The sequence below is a fragment of the Vigna umbellata genome, chromosome 4 (assembly GCF_029865625.1).
Source record: "Vigna umbellata cultivar VRB3 chromosome 4, Vumbellata_1.0, whole genome shotgun sequence".
NCBI lineage: Eukaryota > Viridiplantae > Streptophyta > Magnoliopsida > Fabales > Fabaceae > Vigna > Vigna umbellata.
The window spans coordinates 25,870,800-25,894,622 of record NC_142168.1 but is presented as its reverse complement, the minus strand read 5'-3'; the positions used below and the strand labels follow the sequence as shown (position 1 = coordinate 25,894,622).

The window sequence follows — 23,823 nt, the reverse complement described above, 5'->3', positions numbered from 1 at the left end:
CTTTTTAAAATTTGATTTATTATCTAAAATACTTCTATCTCTCTAAAACAATATTCTCTCCCTTTTCTCTCACATTTCTCTAACTTTTTACACACTTGAATCATCTGTTCAACGATCAGAAGATGTCTAGGTGATCCTGGCATATAGGGCTTTCTTTCCAACCGATCAATTTCTTGTTTTGAGTCAGTAAGTTTGGTTCCTTTTTTCTTAACTTTCCTAAATCTGTGATCATGCAAGGAAACCTACCTTGCATGAGATGTGAGCTTCTCTTTCTTAATTCTTGACTCAATTTAGGTTCTAAAAGTTATCTCCTATCACCATCCAGTGATTTGTAGGTTTTTCTAGAGTTTCCTTGTGGTGCAAGCATCGGTTGGGGTGTTTTAGAACGGTACGGGGTTTCTATAGGTAAGGGGAGCTAGTTAATCAATTTTAAATGTGTATGTATGTTGTGCAAATTAACGGTATATGAATGCTGAAACTGTTGAAATGTGAATGTTAATTGGTGTCATTGATAATTTAGGTATTTTGGAGAAATTTATGAATTTATGATGATGAATCTGGTTATATGTTTGTATGAGATGTTGGATTTGTACTGATAGAGTGTTTTGGTGTTGATTGGAATTGTTGGAAGAAAAGGGAAATTTGACAGGAGAGTGTTTTGGTCTAGAATGTGTTCTTAAGGAAAGGAAATGGTTGGGGAATTGTTTATTGTACAATTGAGATTGAGTATGAGCTGACTTATGTCATGTTCTAACATCTAAAATGGTAGAAATCTGAGTTGTGAGTGTATGGTGGTGATAAGGTAGAGTTTTACTTGGTTGGAACTCAATTTGGAGGAAATGAGGTAGTGAAAATTTGAGTTTGGAGTTTTGTGTGCAAATTGTCAGTTTGGGCAGTCTTAGTAAGTCATTTGGGACTTATTAAAGTCCCTAAGTTGATTTGAATTGTGCCACAAATGGTAAAATTCAATTTAAGTCTCTAGGTTGAGTTTTAGTAAGTTTTTGGGTGAGATTTTGAGCCTCCTTGTTTTGATTGAGGTTAGAAATGTTTAGACAACATTGGTTAAGTATATTTAGGTATATAACACAATCTAGGAGGGTTAGAAGTTGGGAAAAATAGTTAGAATTGGTAAACTTAGTATAGGTTGTGTAATTCTGCAGATTTGGTGCTGAAAATTATGCAGACTCGTTGAGCAAGTGGAGTCGCTTAACGAGTGGTTTTAGAGGTTAGCTCTCTGTTTGGTGATTTGCACAACGGACTGAGTCGCTGAGCGAGTGGTTTTAGAGGTTAACTCTCTGTTTGATGATTCGCACAACAAGAAGGTGCGCTGAGCGAATGGTTGAGGTCTGGGAGCACTGTCAGTTTTATTCGAATAGCGAATGAGTGCGCCCAACGAGTGAATTGGAGGTTTGGACCACTGTCTGGACTTTCGCACAACGAGTTGGGTCACTGAGCGAGAGGTTGGGGTCTGGTATTACTGGGAGTTTTATTCGCTCAACTAACTAGGTCGCTGAGCGAGTGGGTAGGAGTCTAGAGGCACTGTTTGTGGATTCGCACAGTGAGCTGGGTTGCTGTGTGAGAACATTATATGGTCGCTTAGCGAGGGTATGCGCTGAGCGATTGATTCATGTCTTTGAGTACCTTATCTTTTCTTGCTTTTGATTGGTTTGAAATGTAAATTGGATTTGTTGGGAATGAAGTATGATTATGCATTAGTTGTATGAGCAATAAAGTTATGAGTTAAGATTCAACGTATGGTTTCAAAGTGGTGAAAGGAAAGTTCCAAAGTAAATCCTCTTGGTGAAGTTCAAGTATGTTTAGAATGAATGTAGGAGCTCAGTCTTGGGGATTATCCTGAAACTCCAATGGTCTTTCATTCTCACGTAGAAAGGATTGATCCATGTCGTGAGGAGTAGCAGGAGGTCTTTGTCTTGGAGGCTTCCAGTATGCTCCAAGGCCCAAAATAGACTAACTTCGTGAGTGTGGTAGGGTGAAACCCATTAGCAATGGCTTTGCAAAGTAGTAGAAGCCACCACGAGTGCATGACCCGCCATAGCTCGACAATCATTCTAAGTCCGAATGGTCAAAGTCAATGTAGTGTCATGCATCAAGTATTTTATGTTGGAAATGACTGTGTATGATTGTATGAACTATAGTTGACAATTATAATATATTTCTTTTATTTAAACTAGCTTACCCTGTTGTTTGTGTTTGTGTTTTGTATGTGATGGTGTTCTTTCCTTTGTAATGATCATCCGTGGGTGGGAGCAGAGGGAGATGAGGTGTCTCTAGAGCAGACTTTGGATGGAGGAGATGTTGTTGAGTAGTTAGTATTAGATTAACTTTGTATATGGTTTTGTTAGCCTCTTGTATATATAAAGTTTTAAATTTTATGGTTATTTTGGATAACAGTAAAGTTAATACTTTATATTATTGTCTATAATTGTTCTATCCTATCATAACTGTGATGACTCTTATATATAATTTTACACTATATTTTGGGATCTTACCTATTTCATTATAATTTACAGAAATAAAGTAAAAATATATTTGAAATATTTTTTAACTTGAATATTTATCTTTTTATACATTTTAAAAATAACTTCTAACTTTATCAACTTTATTTCATAAATGTTTACAAAATTAATAAATTTTATTTAAGGATAATGTGTAATATTTTGTATGGTTCTTTCATTACAAGAAAGAATCTAAAGGTAATTTGAGTTTATTGATCACTAAAAAAACCAATAGTAAAATAACCATCGATAAATATTTTCAGTATATCGATAAATCTGTCAGAAATTACCAAAGATAGCAAATCCATTAGTAAATTGTCATTGCTACTGTCAGTAAAGTTCTTCGATAAAATTCACAACTGTCTCATTCTTATTCCTTCTCCTCATATTTTTCTTTTTCCTTTCTTTTCCTTTTCTTCTCCTTTTCCTCCTTGCACTCCATCATCACTAATGTCGTCACAATGGCCTCCTCCTCCTCTTTCTCTTTCCTTTTCTCTTCCTCTTCTTCCTCAATTTTCTCCTCCAACTTTGATTGTCGTTGCTGCTCTTCAACCTACATTATACCTTCGTAACTATCTCTATTGTGTCTCAACCACTACCATTGGCTTCAACTTCACATTCTCTTCTTCCACCTTCTACTAATTCTCTTATTCTCTCTCATTATTTTCTTCATCTTATTCTTCTTACTCATTTTCACTTAAATTATGAGAAAAAGTATCTCACTTGACACAAATTTTGCCGCTATTAGATTAAATATATGTTAGTAATATAAATTTTAATTTACTAGCAAATGTTACCAACATATTTATTATGATGCTTTTGTTGTTTCTCCACCTATTCAGTCTTTATATTTATTTTGAAACTAACTATTTTCATCAATAATAATTTTCATATCTACTCTCATGTTGATGTGTTATGAGTATTCATAATCATGAATTCTCTATCCATCATAATTACTGAGGGTGGTTTAAATTGAGATTGTAATAGTTTTAATGTTGTTTTGGATTATTTGTACGAGTATTGAGAACTTTAAATATGTTTATATATTCTCTAATAAGGTTATATTATATAGTACTTTTTATTTAGGATATATATATATATATATATATATATATATATATATATATATATATATATGTGTGTGTGTGTGTTTTTATTATTTTATTTTATGCCGTTTTAAAAAAGTTGAATGAAATTAGAGACATAGGTTTTGTTAGCATAATCCCAACATTTATGTTTGGAAACATTTGAAGATTTTAGAGATTTAAAATGAAATTAAAAAGAACCTTTTCGTGTAAAATAAAAAGGAAAGGGGGAGAATAATTAATGCGATACGAAGAAAATAGACAATGATATTAAGAAAAGTAATTGGTAAAAATAAAAAAAATATGTCTTTGTTAAAATCACTTAATAATTTACTTTTGAAAACCAGTGTAAATATATTTAAATTGGCTATAATTTTTTATTTTGATAGAGTAATATTATATTATATTATTAGTTCGACCTTGACAGGTATTTGCAAAAACTTATCTTTTTTTATGTAATTTTTTTTCAATGATTAGTGAGGATAATAGTGTGTCTAATTGAATTTTCGACAATACCAGTGTGCTTTCTTAAAAAGTTGTAAAAATGTTTTACTCTTTTGATATGAAACATTTGGATTTGGGAAAACTTGGTTTGGTTTAATGAGGTGTCATCAGCTAAAACTTTAGTTATTTGAAAATTGTTGTATGGTCATTTACCTATCGATTTAAAGGTTAAAAAAATGAGTGATTTTATGCTCTATGTGTTCTTTATGTGGTAATAATGTTGAATCTTTCTCTCACTTGTTCTTTCGTTCTTATATTATTATATAGTTGTAGAAATGGTTCAAGGAAGTGTTTCAAGATTTGTAGTTTTTTTCTTTGAATTTGATTGTTCAGTTTATGAACTCTTTTTATAGTTCTTTGCTTAAAGTAATTAAAGTGTTTGTCATTACTCCAAATGTTTTGATGATTTGGAGATTAGAAATCATAGTAGATTTCAAGATTCAATTACGTTTCCTTATATTAATTTTCAAATTAAGGGGTTAATATGTACGAATGAGAATAAATCTAAGAAGCATATGAGTAATACTATATTTGATTTTTTTTTGTTTCAGGAAATTTTTAATATTCAAATTAGGGAGGTTAGGATGATTTCATTTATGGACTTAATATGACAAGTTCCATTTACTAATACGTTAAGCTGAACATTAATGTTGCAGTTAGGGATTGTCCTAGTTTGACTTCATGTACTAATGATTTTGGAGGAAGTTGGATTAAATATGTGGATAATTTTTCAGCTTTTTTAGGGGTACATACTTCTAAATTTATGGACGTCATTTATGCTTTTGAGCATGCTTAGTGAAAGAGTTTTCAAATACTTTGATTGAAAAATGATTTTTATTTAGTCGTAGTGTTTTGGATCAGCGAGTGATTCTTTGAAATCTTAAAGGAAGAAGTTAGTGTTTACATTTTTGTGGGGAGATAAATTTCAATGTTTCTCATGTTTTTTTTTGTGTGTAAGAAATCATTTTATTGATAGATTAGATAATTTAACTTTCATTTATAGAATATAATATAAGTGGATTAATGTTTTACTTGAATTTTATTTAAATTTTTTTATAATAGATATAATTTGTTTATGTCTTGTAATCATAAGTTTGATATGGTCTCTCGTACCTTTTATTTTTTATTTTCCTTTTATTTGATTTTGTTTGAAAAACGAATGTAAAAATATTTAAAATTTAATAAAATAAAATATCTTTCAGTTCCATTTTTTCAAAGGCCATTTGTTTTGCAAATTGCATTTTGAAACAAGAACTTAAAATCACCTAAGACATTAGTTTTTAAAAATTGTTGAATACTCCAACTATAATGAAATCGAAAAACAAAAAATAACCAAATTGTAAAAACTTAAAACTTGAAGTAAAAAAATTTCTTTTTCTACTTTCAATTAATAATTTTAATTTTTATAAAAAAATTAACCATTTATTATTTAATTAAGTTTTGTTTTCAAATTTAATTTTGAAAAAGATCCAAAAGTAACCACATCAAACGGGATTAAAGAAAGTACTTTTTCCTCTCCTTTTACCTTTTCAGTTATGAATAAAACTGAATTATTTGAAGGAAAGATATAATTTATTTGTTAAAATTAAACGAATTTAAATTAGCCAATAATTGCAAACATTGATTTTGTGTCTATTGTGTTCATTTTATATTTTCATTATTTTCAGATCATCATATAATAGAAAACGTATGAGTGGTCATCGTTAAAAATAAATTAAGAGACCACAAAAATCTAAAATTATTTTAGATATTGACATAATATTATAATTTATAAATAAAATACAAATAAATAGTTTTTTAAGGACTTAAATCAAAGTTATTAATTCTACCAAGCATTCAATTGGAAGAAAAAGATTTTACGTGATAAAATAAATCATAAATTGAATACTGAAACAAATTTAAATCTAAATTTTTTATAGAAGACTAAAGTGAAAAAGAAATTTTTTGAAAAATGTCTTTGAAATCGTATTTATCTGTCACTTAACATACATATTCAGTAAACTGTTAGAACCGAAAAAAAAAAAAAAATAGAATAAGCAAGATTCACTGAAAAAGAAAAAACTATAAATCCTATGAATAACAACAACAATTTTAACCAATGTATAACAAACAGTGACAAACAAAAAGTCAAAGCAACAAGAACCCACGTAGAAGGAAAGAACATAATAATAACACAAATAAGAGAGAGAGAAAGAGCCTTCATTTTGTGTCACACTCCTTTCCCTTTTGTTTCGCTCCGCACAGCACCACCATTAACACCGACCTCAAGCACATTCTTAGCTACCACCTTCAACCTTTGCCTTTTCCTTCCCTTTTGTTTAACCACCCTTCTCTGTTTCACACAGTTATTAGATAAACAGAGAGAGAGAGAAAAAAAGGCTGCCACGTCACCACACAGCTTCTCCACCCAATCCAAAAGCAAAGTTTCCAATTTTTCATCACAACATAAATACACACATACATTTAAACCCCATTGCGTTTAGATTCTGCTGCCTTTGGTTGGATTTTGTCTCTTTTTTTGCCCGGAGGCTCTTTTGTGAAGATTTGATCTCAGAGAGAGAGAGAGAGAGAGAAAGAGATGGGGAATTCATTTGGGTGCTCGGCTTCCGGTGAGAGGTTGGTGTCAGCGGCGAGAGACGGCGATTTGGTTGAGGCAAAGATGCTTCTAGAATGCAACCCTGGTCTTGCAAAGTATTCCACTTTTGGGGGCCTCAATTCGCCTCTTCATTTTGCAGCTTCTAAAGGCCATAATGAGGTTTCAATTTCAATTTTTCAACCACCCCTTTTTCGTTTTTCTCAATTTTAATCTTCGAAGTTTCTGTCTTTACTGTTTTCGTCGACCCCCTTTTAATTTTCTAAGCTTCTGTGTCTTTGCTTTTTGATTTTTTAATCTGGGTTTCTGTTAGATTGTGGCATTGCTGCTTGAAAATGGAGCTGATGTGAATTCAAGAAATTATTGTGGGCAGGTACGGTTTCCGTTTTGGTGTTTTATTTTAAAATGCGTGCTTAACATGAAAGGTTGATTTTGGGGCTTGGATATTATTAGTCTTGTGGGTGTTGTTGGTTTTGATTTGATGGATTTACTCTGTTTGATTGCAATGGTGTTATGAATTTAGGTGAACTTCGGTGTTGGAAGGTTATGTTCTGAAAGTTGCACAATTTTATTTGATGTCTGTTGCTTTTCTTTTTGATGCATGTGTATTGTGTACTGACTCAACATATGGTTCACTAAATGAGATTTTGGTTTGCTTTAATCCTTGATCTGAAGACGGCATTGATGCAAGCTTGTAGATATGGTCATTGGGAAGTTGTACAAACTCTTCTGCTCTTCAGATGTAATGTGAGTATGAGTACTTCACTTATTTACTGTGTTCATGTGGGAGAAATCAATCTCTCCACTGTTCTTTTTTCTCCCTCTTTCTGTCTTTTTTAGTTATATTTGAACTGTTGTATCATATGGAGGCCATAGGACATAGGGTTGGTTGTTGAGAGTTGAAACTATGTGTTAGATGGGAAGGGAGTTATTGGTTTTCAAGTGTATTTTCCTGTTTACATTGTTAAAGTTTCTTTTCAAGAATAACAGCCAATTTGACAACAGGTTATGAAAGCAGATTATCTCAGTGGGAGGACAGCTCTACACTTTGCAGCCATCAATGGACATGCAAGATGCATCAGACTTGTTGTTGCAGATTTTGTTCCAAGTGCTCCTTTTGAATCTTTACATGCTCGCATGGACGCAGAAATTGATGGATCGAATGTGAAAAACACACATGAACAAAGGTGTGCCTTTTCTTTTCATTATCTTATTTTTGGATCGGTATTTTACCAGTGCAGTGAATTTTACGAGTGACATTTTCACCATTGGTGACATGCTTGTATTAAAATGTTCTTATATTAATGTCACAATCTTATTAGTATTTATAGACATTTACCTATTATGTTGTATGGTGCACTATTTATGTGTTAGATAAGAATATTAGTTGTGAGAGCTATGATTAACTTTTTTACTTAACCCAACACAACCTGACCTTATATAGTTTGGTTCAGGTAACTGGTTCGGCTTGCATAATCATCAATCAAGAGTTTGCTAACCTGAATTAAACCAACTTGAAATGAACATCTCCACACCATATATCTCAAAATTAACACCATATATTTCAAAATGCACAATATTTATTATTATTTATTATTATTAATATTAGTATTATTATTTTATGGTACAACTCGATCATTAACATTAACCAACCCGATGGAGAATGGGTGGTTTTGGTTTGAGTTGTGGTATAAAAATCAGAGAACCCAACCAGATTCAACCCATTGTTGTTTAATTGGTTTGGTTTTTTAATGGTTCAAAACCTAACCCAATTCAACCTGATTACACCCTCTTGAGTTTTCTTATAGTTTTATTGATGTTAAGAATGTTTTAAGGCATGACTATCCTGCAAAGTTACAATATTTGTATATTATCTTGCTGTTTATTTACTTCATTCCAGTGCAGTGTGCTGTCGAGGTTTGTAAATAAAACAGCTGATGCTGGTATTACTGCCCTTCATATGGCTGCATTAAATGGGTACTTTGATTGTGTACAACTGCTACTTGATCTTGATGCTAATGTGTCAGCTGCAACATTTCATTATGGAACCTCAATGGATTTAATTGGTAATTTTTTTGTTTAATTTTCTGACAAATGTATGGTAGACTTTTTTTCTTCTTGGAATTTACTGATGTGCATTGATATAGGGGCTGGAAGCACTCCATTGCATTATGCTGCTTGTGGAGGCAATTTGAAATGCTGTCAGGCAAGAATTTCTTCAACTTTGATTTGAGATTCTATTTGGTCTTTTCCTTTGAACATGTCATGATGCTTTTATTCTTTCAGATCCTCCTCGCAAGAGGTGCTAGTCGGATGGCTTTGAATTGCAATGGGTAGGTTACTTTAAATGGAGATTTCAGTGCAAACTTTTGCAAGCCTGTAACATAAATGATCTAATCATATGAATTTAAATTTTTGTTCTCTAGATGGCTTTCACTTGATGTTGCTAGAATGTGGGGTCGTCATTGGCTTGAACCATTGCTGGCACCCACTTCTCAAGCCACAATATTGACATTTCCTTCTTCAAATTATTTGTCCTTGCCTCTTATGAGTGTGCTCAACATTGCCAGGTAATTTTGCAGTGAATATATCTACAATCTAGATAGTGAAAATGATAAATAATTTTTTTCTAACAAAAATATTCATTCCATTGTGATGGACTTTGTCTAATTTCAGAAATGCTAAATGCGAGACGCTGAGATTTCATACTTTTTTACTTTTTTTCTATCTCATAAATAAGTATACATTATTAGTTTTTATTTGTGCATGTGGAAATGTGAAGTTGATAAATAATACTTTGGGGAAATGGCTTAGGCTCTTCAAATTATTTATTAAGCAGATAAAAAACAATAAATGACTTGGCTGACGGATTGTTTTGCACTTTTCCAAGAAATTGCTCCTCCAGATCAATATATAAACATACCTAAATGTGGATTTTCTTGAATCCACACATCCAACATAGTCTGAATCTCAGTAGCCAATCACTTCAAGATGATCTAACCTTCTGGAGGTGAACATGTAGTCTTTGGTACCTTGTAAGTACCTAAGAACTTTCTTTGCAGCTTTCCAGTTATCCATTCTGGGATTACTTTGATATCGGCCTAACATTCCAACTAATATTTGGCTAAGTACAAGTTTGAGCATACATCAAACTCCCAACCATTGACGCATAAGGAATGGACTCCATGGCCTTTTGTTCCAAATCATTCTTGGGACATTACATTTGACTAAACTTGTCCCCTTTCTGGGACCATTGAACTACTCTAGGAGAGCATTTATCCATTCTGAATCTTTCTAACACTTTGTTAATAGACTTTTTGAGACAAACTTAACAATCCTCGTGATCTATCACAAAATATTTCTATTCCTATCACATAAGATGCCTCATTCATATCTTTCATTTCAAATTTACTAGAGAGAAACTTCTTTACATCATGTAACATACCAATATTATTAGCAGCAAGAAGAATGTCGTCAACATATAGAACCAAAATAACAAACTTACTCCCATTGATCTTTATGTATATACACTGGTCAACGATGTTCTCTACAAAACCATATGAAGTTATGGTATCATTAAATTTATATACCATTGTCCGGAAGCTTGTTTCAGTCCATATATTGATTTCTTCAATTTACACACCAAATTTTCTTTTCCTATTATTGAGAAACCTTATGGTTGGTCCATATAAACTTCCTCTTCTAAGTCACCATTTGGAAAAACAATCTTTACATCTGTTGTAGTGAAAAACTATATTTGGATTAATCTCCCTTGTGTTGAATACACACATAGGGTTCTCTATTTATAATAGAAGAAATATGGGCTAAGCCCAAAATATAAATGAGAAATAATAACAAACTAACTAAAAGATAAAACATATAATATATCTAACACTCCCCCTCAAGCTGGAGCATACAAATTGTATGAACTAAGCTTGGAATAGATGAACTCAGTGTTGAACTAGATGATTTGTCTTCAAGAGTGTGAGGCAAACATAGATGGACTAACAACAGCTTGTGAAACTTCAACTTCAAAAGTGGATGAAGGAGAGCAGTGGTGGACAATGACAAGCTGCAAGGACTGATTCCCAATCAATGATGGATGAGTGATGGGATCAACAGTAGTAGCTGAAAGCTAAGAGCTACAAAACTGCAGGGACTACACTAAATCCTCATCAATGATGGATGGGTGACGGGATCAATAGTAGTAGCTGAAATCTACAAAACTGCAGGGACTACACCCATATTTATGTGACTTGCAGTGTCTTGGAAACGTACTCCCCCTTAATGTGAAGGGCGGAAATGTGAAATATCACAGGCATCAAAGATCCAAAGACATGTTGGAGGTCCAAAATTCTTTGCTGAACAACTCCCAAGTGGTGATACTTATCACAAGAAGATCGGGCTAAACTCTAGCCCAAGAAGAACTGACGCAGTTGCGTCTGTCTGAGGCGGTAGTGACTGCAGGGGCGGTTGACTGCTATAAAACTATAGGGACTAAATTGCCATCACTGACTGATGGGACTGATGGGGCCTGTAGTGGTTGGAAGCGACAAAACTACAGGGACTGCCATCACTAACTGACGAGTTGATGGGGGCCTACAATGGTTGGAAGCATTCGGCGCCTGGACAGCGGCAAACGGCGCCGGACAGCGGCAAACGGCGCCGGACAGCGGCAAACGGCGCCGGACAGCGGCAAACGGCGCCGGACAGCGGCAAACGGCGCCGGACAGCGGCAAACGGCGCCGGACAGCGGCAAAACGGCGCCGGACAGCGGCAAAACGGCGCCGGACAGCGGCAAAACGGCGCCGGACAGCGGCAAACAATGGCTGGACAGCGGCAAACAATGGCTGTACAGCGGAAAACGGTGCCTGTACAGCGGAAAACGGTGCTTGGACAATCAACGGCGGAGACGAAGACAAACGAAGATGGCAGCAATGGCTGCTCTGGAAGGTCTGAACAGAGAGAGGGAGGTCCGGCGAGAGCTATGGAGGTGTCGCGGTGAAACTCCGACACCGGGAAGGCGGCGCGTGCAGAACACGCGCCCGAGATCTGACGAGAAGAAGGCGGCGCGTGGAGGCTCGTTGAGCGGAGTCTGGTCTTCACTCTGGCGGGGTTGGCCGTCGCTCGAGGAGACGCTTCAGATCCGCTGGTCACCGGTCGAAACTATGACGGTGGCCGGCAGTGGCGGCGGCGACGGTGGCTGGAGTTAGCAGCGACGACAGTGGAAAGTGGCGGCGACAGCAGTGGCACACTGGGTCTGGACTGGTGCTGACTGTGGCAGAGATTTAAGAAGAAAAAAATGGACTGCCCACTGAGATTTTAGGGGCTGCCGGCAGACAGCAGAGACCACCAGAAGAGGATCAGAGAACCTGCTCTGATACCATGTTGAATATAGTGAAAAACTATATTTGGATTAATCTTCCTTGTGTTGAATACACACATAGGGTTCTCTATTTATAATAGAAGAAATATGGGCTAAGCCCAAAATATAAATGAGAAATAATAACAAACTAACTAAAAGATAAAACATATAATATATCTAACAACATCCATTTAGTGAAGCTCTAAATCATAATGAGCCACCAAAGCCAAAACAATTCTCAAAATGTCCTTCTTAGAAATAAGAGAAAAGGTCTCTTTGTAGTCGATGTCATCCTTTTGAGTGAAACCTTTGGCGACTAATCTAGCTTTATACCTATCAATATTGCCTTTTGAGTCACATTTGGTCTTAAAGACCCATTTACAACCGACTCTTTTTGAACCCTTAGGCAATTCAACTAGATCCCATACTTTATTGTTATCCATTGATTTCAATTCTTTTGTCATAGCATTCAATCAATTCTCTGAATTGTTACTTTTCATGGCTTGTATGAAAGAGATTGGATCCTCATCAATGCTCAAGTCACATTCATGTTCAACAGAGTAAACCACATAGTCATTGGGAATAGCAAGTCTTCTCTGCCTTACAGACCTTCTTAGTGTTGCTTCTTGTGGTTCCTTTATCACTTGCTCATTTGTGACTTGCTGATTGTCAGTTGACTCAACATTTATATGTTCGTTTTGTGGGATTGGAACATTAACTTGTTGTCTCTGCTTGTTGTGAGACCATGATACAACAAGAGGGATAACAACTTGAGAAGAGACATTAGGTGTAGAAACACTACTAGTATTCTCTTGAGTGTCCACGGTTCGTGATTCCTCACTCCCACTAAATTGTCCATTTTCAGTGGACCAAGCATTACTAAACTCATCTATTCTTGTACTATGGTTAGGGCAATAAAACCTATATCCCTTTGATTTTTCAGGATAACCAATGAAGTAACCACTAATGGTTCTTGCATAAAGTTTATTTTCATGTGGATTGTATAACCTTACCTTTGTTGGACAACACTAAACATTAAGATGTCTTAAATTGGGTTTCCTTCTAGTCCATAGTTCATAAGGAGTTTTAGGAACTGCTTTGCTAGGAACCCTGTTAACCAGATATACAACAGTCTTTAATGAATGCGTCCATAAAGATAAAGGAATATTCTACACCATTTTTGTTGTGGTGTACAGGGCATTGTATATTGTGCACATATTCCTGGACTTTCAAGATACTTTGCAAATGGACTTGGACATTGTCCATTCTCATCAGTTTTACTATAATATTTACCACCTCTATCAAATCTCATGACTTTTACTTTTCTATCTAACTGTCTTTCCACCTCAAAGACGTTTATTGATTGAGATTTTTCATGCAATAGATATATATAACAATAACTGTGAGAAGTCATTAATAAAAGAGATAAAATATTTTTCACCACTCTAAGATTTAATGTCAAAAGGACCACAAATATAAGTGTGTATTAACTCAAGAAGTTGACTGCATCTTGTGGTAGGATTCTTTGATATATGTTTTGTTTGTTTACCCTTAATATAATCAATACATACATCCCAGTTATCAAAATCCAATAGGGGTAAAATTTCATTTTTCAGTAACCTTAATATCCTTTCTTTGGATATGTGACCCAATCTTTTATGCCATAAGAAAACAAAACATTCATTTTCTACACTACATTTACTACCAATAACATTTTCAACATTAACCACGGATTCTGAAAAATTAACATCAAGATTTAAACAATATAAGTCATCCAATAAAGTACCAGAACCATAATAGTATGAAAGTTTATACAAATGAAAAATACCATTTCCAATCCTAAAATTAAAACCTAAAAATCCAACTTTGCAACAAAAGTTAAATTCCTAGCACAACCAGGATCATAGAGACACTTTTCAAGATCCAGACAATAACCAATGTCTAGAATCAATCTGGAAGTAATTCCTTCTATCCATGCCTTCATTCTGTTCCTCATATATAAATACTTTTCAGTTCCTTTTATAAGCTGGATTGAAAGGAATCCCTGCATAGTATTAGAAACATGAGTGGTAGCTCTAGAATCCAACTACGAACTATAACTTCATTAAGATTTGATTCAAAACTTAAATAAACATAAAAAGTACCTTTTTTTTTTCGGACAATCTTTCTTGAAGTGATCCACTTTCTTGCAAAAGAAACATTTCTGGTTCTTTTGGATACTGCCCTTGTTCATTTTTTGGGACTTTGTTTTTCTTGTTCTTCTCTCCTAATTTGGCTTTGCTGAAGCTAGCATCTTCATTAGTTGTGAGATGGATAGAATGATCTTTCATTTTCTTGAACCTCCCTTTATCTTGTACCAACATGGCCTTGATTTCTTGAAAGTTCTATTTGTCCTTAAGAGTGTTATCATTTACCTGGAACTGGCTAAATTCAGGAGGAAGGGAGTTCATGATAAATTGTACTAGAAAAGACTCTTTCACCTTCATTCCTGTTGACTTCAACCTTGCTGCTATATTAGCCATTCCAATTACATGGTCATGAATGGGTTGTGACTAGTCAAACATTTTAGTTGTCAACTCACTCACAAGAGTTTCCACAATAGACTCGTCAGTTATGTCTGATTGTGAGTACTCCTTGATCATTTTCATGAATTCCTTTGTGTTTTCCGTTTTAGGCATAAAAGGCTTTACATTCTCTCCATGGACATGCACATCAAGTTTAGGGACAACCTATTACACCTATGCTAATCCTCATAAAGAGACTTCTCATCACTTGTACCAGTCTATGTAATGTTTGGGGGCATTTCATCCATAATAATAGTCATATCCAAGTCAAACACACCCAATATGAACTGGATTTGTTCTGACCAATCAATGTAGTTTAGCCCATTAAACTTGACCATACAATTGCTCAAAACAAATAAATAAATGGAAGCTGAATCCAATATACAAGCTCATACATTAATGCTTTGATGAAATTAATGGATTCAAACAAAATAACTACACTAGTCATGCATTTAAGTTCACCTTTGGGTGACACTTAAATTGATAGGTTTCATACAATTAAGATGTTAAAATAAATATACTTTAGTTGAAAATCAATCATACTTAACTCTACATGTATGATATCTTTGGATATACAAACATATTTACTAAGTATGTCAAATATCCCATTTTAATGTCATTAATTATAAGCAATGGTTCACCTTTGGGTAACTTCTAAATGCCTTATAACAATGAACATCAATTAATTTTATAAAGGAATTAATGTATTCATAATTTAACATCTTTTATTTCATGGGTAATTGCCATAATACAACTTTACTCAGGAATTAATTAAAGTTACCATACAATTGATTCTTAAAGTTGAGCATTTAAACTACCCACAATACACCAAATGGAATTCCAAATTAATACATTATGTTAATTGTGTCTATACACATCCATGAAATTCCAAACTAATGCATTAGATGCACTTTTCAATCAACTAACATAACATTTAATATACATTTCCGTTCCAACTAAATTTCCCACTTTCAATCACCTAACAATAACTTTTAATTTCAATTTGCATTCCAATTAAACTTCAATGTACAATGAAAATATAAGGCATCCTTATGCTATTAAAATATTGCATATTATAGTTTACATGCTCTAGCGAGAACCAATTAAATTTTGGAAACCAAAAACCCTTGTCTCTTATGTTTCAAAACAAAGTTAATAAAATGCAATTAAATCCCTGTAACAGTTTACCCATATTATTTCACTATAGACAGCAAAAAATATAAAATTCCTAAAATTCATAATTTCAAAATTAGGGTTTCTGTAATTGGGAAAAAATCTTATTCATGGAGAATCATAAAATCCAGTAACCTAGCTTTGATACCAAGTGTAAGCAATTTCTACAGTTTCAATTGAATGAAAATATACAGGATCTTGAATTTTATGATTCTCACAATTCTCACTTACATAATTATGAAGGAAAAGAACTTATCTGAATCCATTGCAAAGTTCTCTTAATAAATTGTTTTTCCTTCTCGTACTTCTCTTAGATGATTTCTTGATGATATAGAAATTACCGATTAGGAAGTCTCTTTCTGTCAAGGTCACTGTTTCTCTATCTTTTTAAGAACGTAACTCTTGTTCTATCTTTTTAGAACGTAACCCTTTCTCTATCTTTGTAAAAACGTAACCATTCTCTATCTTTTCGGAAACGTAACCATTTTTCAGAAATAAAAACTGTTTCTATTTATGATATCTTAAAAACTTTAATAAAATAGATACAACTTTTACATCTAAAAAATGGTTACCTTTATGAAAAGATAGATACTGGTTATCTTCCTAAAAGATAGAGAAATGGTTACGTTCCTAAAAAAATAGAGCAAGAGTTACATTCTTGAATAGATAGAGAAACAGTGATTTTGACAGAAAGAGATTTCCTAGTCGGTAACTTTTATATCATCTAGAAGCCATATGAATGAAGAAGTAAGAGAAGGGAAAACAATTGATTAGGAAAACTTTGCCATGAATACAAGTAAGTTCTTTTATTTTATAATTATGTATGCGAGAATTGTGAGAATCATGAAATTCAAGATCCTGTATATTTTATTCAATTGAAATTATAGAAATTGCTTACCATTGCTATCAAAGCCAAGTTACTGGATTTTATGATTCTCGGATTTTTTTCCCAACTATAAAAACCCTAATTTTGAAATTATGGATTTAGGCATTTTATATTTTCCGCTGCCCTATAGTGAAATCGTATGCGTAAACTGTTAAAGGAATTTAATCGCAATTTATTAGTTTTGTTTTGAAACGTAAGAGACCCAATGTGAATTGTAGTGAATGGTAAATTTAATTGGTTCTTGTATTTTGCAATATTTTAATAGCATAACTTATATTTTCATTATGCATTCAAGTTTAATTGGAATGTAAATTGAAATTAAAAGTTAGTCTTAGGTGATTGACTGTGGGAAGTTTAATTGGGATGCAAATGTATATTAAATGTTACGTTAGTAGATTGAAAAGTGCCCAAAATGTTATGTTAATAATGCATTAGTTTTGAATTCCAGTGGATGTGTATAGACATGGCAAGCATGACATAACATAATGGAATTCCATTGGATGCGTACTCGGAGTAGTTTAAATGCCCAACTTTAAAAATTAATTGTATGGTAACTTTGTAATATCAAATTTTATGATTTAATTAGTTCTAGAGTAAAAATAAAAGATGTTAAATTATGAATATATTAATTGCTTTATAAGATTACCCAAAGTTTAACCATTGTTTATAATAATTAATAATATTAAAGTGAGATATTTGACATACTTAGTAAATATCTTTGTATATCCAAAGATAACATCCATGTAGATTTAAGTATAATTGATTGTCCAATTAAGTTATTTATTTTAAACCTATCAGTTTAAGTGTCATCCAAAGGTGAATTTAAATGCATGACTAATGTAGTTATTTTGTTTGAATCCATTAATTTTATGAAAGCATTAATGTATTTATTTGGTTTGAGCAATAGTTGGTCAAGTTTAATGGGTTAAACTATGCTGATTGGTCAGAACAAATCTAATTCAAACTGGGTGTGTTTGACTTGGATATAACTATTATTATGGATGAAATGCCGTCAACCATTACGAAGACCAGTACAAGTGATGAGAAGTCTCTTTATGAGGATTAGCATAGGTGTAATAGGTTGTCCCTAAACTTGATGCGCATGTCCATGAAGAGAATGTAAAGCCTTTTATGCCTAAAACGGAAAACACAAAGGAATTCATGAAAATGATCAAGGAGTACTCACAATCAGACATAACTGATGAGTCTATTGTGGAAATTCTTGTGAGTGAGTTGACAACTAAAATGTTTGACTGGTCACAACCCATTCATGACCATGTAATTGGAATGGCTAATATAGCAGCAAGGTTGAAGTCAACATGAATGAAGGTGAAAAAGTCTTTTCTAGTACAATTTATCATGAACTCCCTTCCTCCTGAATTTAGCCAGTTCCAGGTAAATGATAACACTCTTAAGGACAAATAGAACTTTCAAGAAATCAAGGCCATGTTGGTACAAGATAAAGGGAGGTTCAAGAAAATGAAAGATCATTCTATCCATCTCACAACTAATGAAGATACTAGCTTCAGCAAAGCCAAATTAGGAGAGAAGAACAAGAAAGACAAAGTCCCAAAAAATGAACAAGGGCAGTATCCAAAAGAACCAGAAATGTTTCTTTTGCAAGAAAGTGGATCACTTCAAGAAAGATTGTCCGAAAAAAAAGGTACTTTTTATGTTTATTTAAGGCTTGACATAGGTCTAATAGGCTGCTCTTAAACTTGATGCGCATGTCCATGGTTGAGAATGTAAAGTCTGCTATGCCTAAAACAGAAAACACAAAGGAATTCAATGCTTGTGGTGGTTGTTAATACGGCAGTGGAAATGAGACTCCCCAAAACAGAAACTCTTGGACCAACTTTAAATAGGAATTTCTAAAATAATATTCTCCTAATCACTATTGAAGATGTTTTTACCCTAATAATCCACTATTTACAATAGTTATCCTATGGCTTATCATGTTCATTCTTGTTATCATCGCATGATTCTATCTTAAATTTGTTCATACATTATTTTACAACAATACAAAACAATATGCTTTCCTTTCTCTCTCTCATATTCCCTTCATGATGGTTATAGTAATAATAGTAAACTTAATAGTCAAAGTCGTTCACAATGATCCAAGTCACAAACCCTAGATCACAACCATGTTGATAATAGGAATGACAATGGTTTGACTATACCTGTCCTTATCTCCAGAGTAAAAACCCATGTCTATCCTCAATACTTGATTAGTATGAAATTTCTCTCATCTTCATCCTCAACAGACAGTGGGCATACTTGTATCCATGCCTGTAGCCGTTAATATATTTATTAAATAATGTTTTTTTACTGAAAATAAAAATCAAATCAAATGAAACGTGATATTAAGAATTTAATGCTATAAAACAACATACATTTTATTCTTTTCAATGCTAAATAATGAGAAAATTATAATTGTATATATTTCAAAATTATTTTATTAATTTAAAATGGTGACAGTGGCAAGACGGATATGTATATAATATACAAATCCTTACCCCAATTTGAAAATCACGTATTACCCAAACTCGGACTATTGTTTGGTCAATTTGAATATTCCCTGTCAACATCGAGACAAGTTTGGACAATATTCGCATGTACAAATTTATTACTCATCCCTAGTTGATAGTGGTATTAGTTGGCCTCTATCAGAAAAAAACAGTTGCTATGTTCTCATGATATGATTGCTCACAGTAATTGCTAAATTGAATGTATTAAATATGTATCACTGCTTTTGGTGGTCTCCATTATAATGTACTTATGATATCATGTTTATCATATTTTGTCAAATGATGCTCAATAGAGGCTAATCATGAATGTGACTAATGAAACACATATCCCCTTATGTTTGTCTCAGTAACTATCTCACACGGTATTGAATGGATTTATTGTATATTTTAAATAAAATGCTAACAACAGTGACTTTCCTTAAGTTATTTGTGGTATAGAGCATGTTAGAAAACATTTTCATTATGGAATATTTCTTTTACATTAGAGGGTGGGGCCAAACTCATTTTCATTGTGGCCCCTCCCATATTTGTCTTGTGGTGGAGTGATACACGAAGATCTTGTTTATTGTATGATTCTTAAAGACAGCCAGATAATACCAGAAGATGGAGTTATAAACCCTTGAAAGAGAAGGAGAAAGAGAAAATTACATTTTTTTCCAATGTTGTTCTTTTCCTGATATACCATCTTAGAATTAAATGCTAAAACATGTCTCTGTTGTTTATTCTGGATGCAAATGCAAGACTGATTTGAATAACTGCAGAGACTGTGGATTGCAATCAGCTGCAAACTCCTCCAGTGAAGTTGATGTTTGTGCTGTCTGCCTGGAGAGGTCATGTTCTGTGGCTGCTGAAGGTACTGAATTCAATCTTCTGGACATCTATCTGTTTATTTTTGTCTGCTTGTCTACAAGAGGATATTTGATGAACTGCACAGGCACACTCACACAAGTTGAAGGCTCACTAGGCTAGATCAAATAATCTCTCTATGCATTCAACATGAAATACTAAGGTCTTGTTTGATTTTTTCAAGAAAGTTTTTATCTTTTAAAACTAAAACGTATTTGATCATTGTTTTCTCAGTAGATACTTTTAATATCTATTTCCAAAATAGGGTTGGGAAATCTATGAACTACAAACACCTAGAAGATGTTTTTCAATGGTGTTTATAGAACATGGTGGCACAACAATAACTACGTTCATGAAGTCCAACTTTGTGATAAACTCATCAATTGAATGCCAAAGACACAAATTACAGAAAAGATGGACAGAACTCACCACTTTTAAAACCTGGAAAGATAGACAAATAACTCAGCAGCACTCAAACTTTTCTTGAATAAATTTTCAAAACAGCTTTAAAAACAACTTTTAAAAGCTAACCAAATCAAACAAATCCTGAGTCATTTCTAGTGCTAGGCATTGGAGCTTACTACTTTTTGTGCATTCTTTCACAGTGTAATTGATTTCTAGCGTTTTAAATGCAGGATGTGGACATGAGCTTTGTGTAAGATGTGCACTCTATCTTTGCTCAACGAGCAATGTTTCTTCTGAAACTTGTGGTCCTCCTGGCTCTATCCCTTGCCCTCTTTGCAGACATGGAATTGTCTCTTTTGTGAAGTTACCAGGTTCCCAAGCAAAAGAAAACAAAGTGCATGTGTCTCTCAGCCTGTGTACCCCATGCATGCTACACCCACGTGACCAAGATAACTCTTCTGTTTCTCATACCCCCGAGATTCGAAGGAACCGTGTAGCTTCAGTTCCATCAGAGATGCTTTGCCCTGTCACTTGTACTCCATTTCCTTCTGTAGCTATTCCTCTGTGCACTTGCAATGATGGTCCTTGCCCTACATTTGAATCCCGGGAAGCAGCAACGCGAGATGAACCGGTTCGCCGGTCGCAAGCATCCTCGACGATGGATCCGGATAAAATGGAAGGTCCAAGGCTAGACAAGACAACATGTTCAGGCATGTTTTGGGGTAGAAGAAGTTGCAGCAGGGAGCATCAATGCAATTCAGAAATAAATGCTTGACATAATAGGTTGGTGCATGGCCATTCTTATTTTGTGGATATACTTCATACAATCTTAGATCAATCAATAAAGGAGTCTATAGTTTATCTTATTAACCACCCTCATATGGTGAAAATCCATTGTATGTATATGTGAGAGTGATAGATAATCTGGCATGTCAGAATCCCACCACCTTTTTGGTGCCCAGATATGATATTTTTAGTAGAATGAGTATGAGCTCGTTGCCATTGCAATTTAGTTGGATTTCATTTTTATCATAGGAAACTAAGTCTTCTTTCAAAGGAAGAGAAAGAAGAAAAACACCCTTCTGTTTTGGCATGTATCAGATTTGTTTCTGTGTAGTATATTTTGTTGTAATTTATCTTTATAGGTTTACAAGAACAAGTTTGAGTACAGCTTGTTGCTGGATCTGTAATTGATCTTCTTATGAACTGGGGAATGTTTATCCTATCAACACTGATGTTATGCAGAGTACTTGTTCAACCAGTTAGAAATATAATTAAGTTATTATATATAAATGACCGTAAATTTTACTTTATAAATTAGTATTATAAGATTGATTTAAGTCCAAATCTCTCTCTCTATATATATATATATATATATATATATATATATATTATTTATTGAAGGTTATTCTTATGTGATATTATGAAGATTGATTTTTGATAAACTTAAAGTAAAAGGTTACATTTTTTTTTAAATATTCGGAAAAATAGTTATATAAGCGAAAGCTACTAATGTTTTAACCAGGTGTTTAAAAAAGTTTTCATTTGATAATGTTATTTTGAGTAATGTAATATATAGACAATCTCTTACTATATTATCTACTAGTTTAACGTTGGCCTACTCAAGTGTTGTCTTTTAGCCCAACTTGTTTTGAATGAAGTGTCTTTTTTATTTTGACCAATTCCACAAAGAGAAAACACATAAGATTGCGAACACGCAAGTAGTTACCAACCAAACTCCTTTCAATTCCTTTAAATAAAGCTTGTTACCAAGCATAAACACAAATTTGAGTAGAAAAACAAAATTATTGTAGGTATGGACGGATCCAGCAATTTTAAGAAGAGGGTAAAAGGAAATAATTAACATTTAATAAAAATTAAATAAATTCATGATACTTCTTATAAATTGTACAAGTCATTTTTATCTTTCATAAAATTTATCAATGTAATCCGTATCTGTCAGAAATAAATCAAGTATAGCACCGTTTACGGAAAAACTCAAAACTGAAAAGTTGCTGACAAATCACGTTATGTAGCTTTCTTTGTGCTACTTAAGATTGAAAAGAAATAATTCTTGAGGGCTTAATTGATCCCTCTCACAATCTTCTATTTATAAGAATAAATTGATACACAAATACATGATAAATAGGGTAACCCTAGACACAATATAATCATGATAAATAGGGTAATCCTAGACACAATATAATCATGATAAATAGGGTAACCCTTGACACACTATAATGATGATAAAATAGGATAAATATCCTAACAGTGCTTAAGAAACATTTACTATTATTATATTGTAATTGTAACCTATAAAATAGGCAACTCTAATGTACGGAAATGCACAAGTTTGTCAAGTGAATGAAATATCCAGAGAGTGTTTAAGTTCTCTTCCTCTGTTTCTTTACTTTGAGTGAGTGTCTTTAGAAAATATTAATCCCACTGATATCAAATTGGTATCAGAGCTAGTTAGATCCAGTATTAGTTTTTTGAGTTTGTGAGAGAGTCAAAAAAAATTACTGAGTGTGTGAGGAACAAAAGCGTTCTCACCTTAACAAAATTTTTTGAGTCTATTTGAGAAAGAGAGATGGCCACAAATTACAATATTGTTTGGTCTGGTCCCAAATTAGATGACAAAATGGATTATAATTATGGGGAATTGTTGATGTCCACCCATTTGAAAGCTCACAACCTCTGGAGCTTTATTGAACCAGGCTTACAAGAACAAGCTAATGCAGAATTTCAAAGGAAAGGGCAGTTGGCGCTATCACAAATTCAACAAGGAATAGATTATTCAATTTTTGGCAAAATTGCAAATTGCAAGACTGCCAAAGATGCGTGGGATACATTGAAGTTATCATACAAAGGAGTAGAGAAAGCTCAAAAATCCAAACTGCAGTCCTTGCGAAGAGAATATGAAAGGTATGATATGTCCAGTTCAGAAACTGTTCAACAATATTTTTCACGTATCACAGATCTTGTCAATAAGATGAGAGTATATGGAGAAGATATTTCTGAAAGCAAGGTGGTTGAAAAAATTCTACGCACCATGCCGATGAAGTTTGATCATGTGGTGACTACAATAATAGAGTCTCACGACACATACACCATGACAGTTGCAGAATTGCAAGGAAGCATTGAAAGCCATGTGAGCAGAATACTGGAGAAAACAGAAAAAGGAGCTGAAGAAGCATTGAAAAGTCAAGTGAATTTCAATAAAGTTGCGGAGTCCAGTCAAGAAGTAGAAAGTACAGGTCGTGATAATTTCAATACTAGAGGAAGAGGAAATTTTAGAAGTAGAGGTGGAAATTTAAGAGGCAGAGGTCGTGGTAATTTTAATCATTGGAGAAACAAC

The 23,823-nt window shown here is 33.6% G+C and overlaps 1 protein-coding gene across 1 annotated transcript; it reads left to right on the top strand.

The window, feature by feature from the left end:
* Window positions 1-6,287: 6,287 nt before the first annotated feature.
* On the top strand, window positions 6,288-21,714 carry LOC124830438 (E3 ubiquitin-protein ligase XBAT33-like). The gene is made up of 10 exons (XM_047304140.2): window positions 6,288-6,860; window positions 7,012-7,071; window positions 7,374-7,445; window positions 7,704-7,885; window positions 8,604-8,764; window positions 8,846-8,904; window positions 8,985-9,031; window positions 9,125-9,268; window positions 19,976-20,067; window positions 20,696-21,714. Exons 1-10 carry the CDS (start codon window positions 6,684-6,686, stop codon window positions 21,238-21,240), a joined length of 1,539 nt encoding a protein of 512 aa, XP_047160096.1. The 5' UTR covers window positions 6,288-6,683; the 3' UTR covers window positions 21,241-21,714.
* Window positions 21,715-23,823: the final 2,109 nt, after the last annotated feature.